Raw genomic sequence first — 6000 nt, forward strand, 5'->3', positions numbered from 1 at the left:
GGAGAATCACTTGAATCGGGGAGGCTGAGGTTGCAGTGAGCCAAGATCTAGCCACTGCACTCCAGCCTGGGCAACAGAAATGAAACTCCGTCTCAAAAAATAATAAAAATAAAAATAAAGTGTCAGCCAGCAAAGTGGCTCATGCCTGTAATCCCAGCACTTTGGGCAGGTGGATTGCCTGAGCTCAGGAGTTCAAGACCAGCCTGGGAAATGTGGCGAAACCCAAACTCTCTGTGGAAAAAAAAAAAAAAAAAAATTGTGAGTGTCATGTTTTTCCTTCTCTGCATTCTCTGTAGGCATTATATCCAAGTGTCTTGCATATAAAAGCTGCCGAACAAATATATGTTGCTTATGACAAAGCAATTATTTCCCTTCTGGTACCTAACCAATGTCAACCTGAATTATAAATTAAACATGTCTATACATCTCCCTATTTCCAGGTAAAGTTCACAGCCTTAGACTGAGTCAGGAGCTACAATCCAGTTCTGACTGATATATCTGTATGACCCTAGGCAAGCTGCCTACTCTCTGTGGCCTTCAGTTTCCTTTTCTGTAAAAGAAGGGCATTATCTCATCTGGTGTTCATAGCTCTTTTTAGATTGTATCAAACAGAAAAGACATATTCAACGAAAACATAAAGATATTCAGGATTTTATAAAAATCACAAAAGTTGCAATACTGTATTTTGCATTGTATCACATTATTATTATTATTATTATTATTTTTTTTTTTTGAGGCGGAGTTTTGCTCTTGTTGCCCAGGCTGGAGTGTAATGGCGCGCAATCTCCGCTCACCGCAACCTCCGCCTCCCCGGTTCAAGCGATTCTCCTGCCTCAGCCTCCTGAGTAGCTGGGATTAGAGGCATGCGCCACTACGCCTGGGTAATTTAGTAGAGACGGGGTTTCTCCACGTTGGTCAGGCTGGTCTCGAACTCCTGACCTCAGGTGATCCTCCCGCCTCGGCCTCCCAAAGTGCTGGGATTACAGGCGTGAGCCACTGCGCCCAGCCCTGCATCACATTATTACAATCCTATTATCTTCTTGGATCTCAATATAGTTTAATTAACTTTACCATATTTACTTCCATGTGGCCCTTTGGAAAGGGTAAATGAATGATAAATCTTATTTTATCCTCATTTTGTAAAGGTTCTTAAGCTGGTAAAACGCAAGATCACTGAATTAAGTCAGAAAAAAACACAGAAAAAGTGTCCAGTGCCCAGCTAAATAAATATCACTCCTAGAAAGCAAACATCTTTTCCTCGTTCAAGATGATGCTCCGTATCTTTCTCCCCCATCCACCCTTTCCCTGCTACTTTACCTGTTTGTACCTGGCATACAGATACAAGAGCTGCTCCCTGCTGGCCACCTGAATTAGGCCTTGCAGGTGCGCGGCAGCCTTCTCAAACAGCTCGGCCAGGCAACTGGACTCCTCGATCTCAGGGCTATGGGGGAACTCCACCTCCCCGGAGTCGTCCCCTGAGCTCAGCTCTCCACCGCTGTCGCCGGTGGTGGCCCCCGCGGGCAGGAATGATGAAGCCATGTCTCCTTGCTCGCTCCGTCCCTCTGCGTCCGGCGTGTCCTCCTTGGACCGGGTGTAAGACCGGCTTGGAGGCCTGGCCCACCAGTCTGGGTCCCGAGCCTGAGCTCCAGTCGGACCCAAGCTCAGTAGCGGCGCGCTCCCTCACATAACCCTGCTCCCTGCCCACTTCTACTCCCTGGGCGTGCAGAGCAGGCTCCCCGACCCTCTGCCGCTCTGCCCAGTCGACCAGGTCTCCTCCGGCTTCCCTCCGGCCAACAGCTCGCTAGGGCTCGCCTCAGGTCCCTCCAACGGAACGAGGGTCGAGGGCCAGGGAAGCACGGGCGGGCAAGCGCGGGGCGCGGCTGGCTACGGGCCGTGAGGGCGGGGCGGGGCGGCGTGCGTGCCGGCGGCGTGCGCTTTTGTAGGGCCTGCTCTGCGCCGGCGGGGAAGCGTGGGAGACGCTACGCTGGAAGCTTTTCCCTGCCGGAGGAGAGAAAGTGCAGTCTGCTGTTCGGGCGTCTCTTAATCGTTTCGCTGAAATTAGCAGTCCCGAACTCCGGAGCCGGGCACCTGCATGGGCCCCTGGGGGTGGGGGAAGGAGGCCGTCTGTGTGGTAGTGTAGCGGTGAGAGCGGAGTCGCGGGAAACGCGGGTTTGAGGACTAAGGTTCCGCCTGCCCCAGATTGTGCGCCTCAAGCGCCCCCAAACAGCCCTGCGCGCGGATCTGTTGCCCGCGCGTTGGGCTCTGTGTTGAAATAATGAAAAACTGCAAGATGGGGCTGTCCCGCCCTACCGTGTGACTGATGAGTGGAATCACTCCTCTGCGTGTTTCGCTGTCCACACTTTCGGATCCCGCACCTCTCCGGGCGCCGATAATAGGGTTTGGGGGGTGCGGGGCGCGCCTTAGCCCAGTTCTCATGACGAGCTCTGCATTTGACACTGTGCATTGTAGACCCTATGAAGTGAAACCGGAAGTACGGCACAGTTCTACCCTAGAGGAACGTACAAAACTTTTTTTTTAAAACTATAACATTATGAGTGGTTATGTCCTAAATGTTAAACACAACAACGCACTATATATTCATTTAATACTCAGTGTAATAAGCACTAATTACTTAAGTCTGCAGAAAGTTCCACTGTTAGTGTCAGGCCTCTGAGCCCAAGCCAAGGCATCGCATCCCCTGTGACTTGCACGTGTACGCCCACATGGCCTGAAGTAACTGAAGAATCACAAAAGAAGTGAAAATGCCTGCCCCGCCTTAACTGATGACATTCCACCACAAAAGAAGTGAAAATGGCCGGTCCTTGCCTTAAGCTATGACATTATCTTGTGCCTGGCTCACCCTGGCTCAAAAAGTTCCCCCACTGAGCACCTTGTGACTCCCACTCCTGCCCACCAGAGAACAACCCCCCTTTGACTGGAATTTTCCTTTACCTACCCAAATCCCATAAAACGGCCCCACACTTACCTCCCTTCGCTGACTCTCTTTTCGAACTCAGCCCGCCTGCACCCAGGTGAAATAAACAGCCATATTGCTCATACGAAGCCTGTTTGGTGGTCTCTTCACACAGATGTGCATGACATTTAGTCCCTGCTGTCAAGGTGCTCACAATCCAGTCAAAGGGATGTTTAATGACCAAATTCTTGCGATTAAAAAGTGATTAAGAATATATAATGTATTGAGGACTTGATCCTTATAACGTAAGGTAGGTACTCTTATTTTACACATAGGAAATCAGCACAGAGTGGTTAACTTGTCAAAGGATGCACAGCTAGCAAATGGAGGAGCAAGGAAAAAGAAGTTAGCCTGCACATTGGGTAATAATGGATGATGAACCCGAAGAGTAGACTGAAGGAGAGATAACAGGGCCTTTTATATCTTTCTGTTTTTCTAATTTTTATTAAAGTGAGAATTGAATATTAACTGCTTTTTTGGCATCTTTGGAGATTATCTGCTTTTCTCTAGTCTTCGAAAGGAATTATATTAACAATTTCTATTTTAATGAATTATATTAATAAAAATAAATTTGGGATTTAATGAATAATAGCTAACATTGATATATTAATATGCGTTAATTCAAAACCTCCTAGTTTTGAGCATTACTTCTGTTCCTGAAACTTTTTTAAAAAGTTATTTGTAGGTTCAGTTTGCTAATATTTTCATTATCTTTACATCTCCATTTAAAGATGTGATTAACCTATAGTTTTCCTTTTCTATACTTTCTCAATTTTGTGTCAAGGTAATAAAATCCTTGTAGAATGCATTTAGAAGTTTTCATCTTTTTCTGTATTCTGGAAGAGTTTACATAACTTGGGAAAGAGAGCAACCAGAATTCTTTTACACTGCTGGTGTGAGCATAAATTGATACAATCATTGTGGAAAAATGTTTGGCACTATCTACTAAAGCTGAGCATAAACATATAGCAATTCGACTCCTCCCCGGTGGGAATATATACATGGCATTCACCAAAAACATGTAGGAGAACATTCATAGCAGCACTATGAACTAATTCCTAATTGCTCCAAACTGGAAGCTCCCGAATGTCCATCAACACTAGAATGGATAAACTGTGGTGTGTTTACATGATGGAACACTATTCATCAGTGAGAATGAACTAATTACAATGACACAGAACAACATGAATGAATCTCAAACATAAATGTTGAATTCAGGAGGCCTATACTCAAAACAGTACATATTGTATGTTTCTAGTCATAAAAAATTCAAAATTAGGCAAAAGTAATCTGTGGTGTTAGACTCAGGATAGTGGGTAACCTCAGGGTTAGTGATCTGAAGGGCACATGAAGGGGACTTCTGGTATTTGGATATGTTGTTTCTTACGCCAGACATTAGTACACTGATGTGTTTGTTCACTTTATGAAAATTCATTTATAATTTGTGTACTTTATGTATAGATTTGAATGAAAAAATTTATTATAAAAATAATGTGTAAGAAAGAAAAAGGAAAGGGTCCTTAACATTCAGAAGCTGGCCCGGCACTCACAGCTAGGCCTTGTTATTCTCCTATTGGATAGAAATAATCTCACAAAATAGCAACCGCAGGCAAGGTCACTCTGAAATTATGATACAATGATACAAAGCAAACCACTTCATTAAGCTTTTCTAAGCACAGACAAAAAGCTCACTTTACTGACTGCAAAACACAACACCTTTTTCTTGGCCCAAACAAATTACTACTACTACTTTACAAATTGCAGCTTTATTCTCATGCTAGTCTCTTCTCTATAGGTAAGACTGAGATGCCCAAGATCTCAATCTTGTTACAGTGGGTAGCTAGTCAGGAATGAGCAGGGCAGGAGAGGGCTCCCCACCACACGCACATATCAGGAATGTCAGGCAACCATCAGGTGATGGTCAAGTGGTTGTTAACTGTTTCACTAAAATAATAATTGATCACAGCTGGCACCAGGGACGAGCCGTCTCCTGATAGAAAACACCTGAAACGAGTGATCAGCAGCTTCCCGGTAAGATCTCAGGAGTGGGGCAAGTAGGCTCCAGCATGTGCATGCAGACTGAAGGGGTGGCCTGCCCCTCCACATCTGTGGGCATTTCTCGTTAGGTGGAATGAGAGACTTGAGAAAAGAAATGAGACATAGAGACAAAGTATGGAGAAAGAAAAAGTGGGCCCAGGGGACCGGTGCTCCGCATACAGAGGACCCGCGCTGGCACCGGTCTCTGAGTTCCCTCAGTATTTATTGATCATTATCTTTACCATCTCGAAAAACGGGAAGTGGCAGGATAGTAGGATCATAGTACAGAGTAGGTCAGCAGAAAGACATATGAATAAAGATCTCTGTGACAGGAATAAGTTTAAGGAAAAGTGCTGTGCCTTGATATGCATATGCAAACATCTCCATAAACCTTTTAGTGCATAAAGAGCAGCATTGCCACTAGCAAGTCCCACCTTCAGCCCTAAGGCGGTTTTCTCCCATCTCAGTAAACAGAACATACAATTGGGTTTTACACCGAGAAGTTCCATTGCCCAGGGATGGGCGGGAGACAGATGCCTTTCTCTATCTCAACTGCCCAGAGGCCTTCTTTCCTCTTATACTAATCCTCCTCAGCACAGACCCTTCATGAGTGTCAGGCTGGGGGACGATCAGGTCTTTCCCTTCCCACGAGGCCATATTTCAGACTATCACATGGGGAGAAACCTTGGACAATACCTAGCTTTCCTAGGCAGAGGTCCCTGCGACCTTTGGCAGTGTACATGTCCCTGGGTACTTGAGATTAAGAGAATGGTGATGACTTTTCACAAGCATACTGCCTTCAGGCACTTGTTTAACAAAGCACACCCTGCGCAGCCCAAAATCCATTAAACCTTGAGTCACCACAGCACATGTCTCTTGCAAGGACAGGGTTAGGGGTAGGGTCACAGATTAACAGCATCTCAAATACAGAACAAAATGGAGTCTCGTATGTCTACTTATTTCTATATAGACACAGTAACAGTCTGATC

General features: G+C 45.6%; 1 protein-coding gene across 1 annotated transcript in view; it reads right to left on the minus strand.

The window, feature by feature from the left end:
• Positions 1-2252, minus strand: part of ACBD6 (acyl-CoA binding domain containing 6) — a 225194-nt gene extending 222942 nt beyond the window's left edge. Inside the window, exon 1 of the mRNA XM_017888846.1 lies at positions 1318-2252. Within this exon, the coding sequence (XP_017744335.1) occupies positions 1318-1539 (222 nt within the window). The 5' untranslated portion in view covers positions 1540-2252. The remainder of the gene's footprint in view (positions 1-1317) is intronic.
• Between the last annotated feature and the right edge of the window lie 3748 nt (positions 2253-6000).

Source organism: Rhinopithecus bieti, unplaced genomic scaffold (assembly GCF_001698545.2).
Source record: "Rhinopithecus bieti isolate Rb0 unplaced genomic scaffold, ASM169854v2 scaffold_15676, whole genome shotgun sequence".
Lineage (NCBI taxonomy): Eukaryota > Metazoa > Chordata > Mammalia > Primates > Cercopithecidae > Rhinopithecus > Rhinopithecus bieti.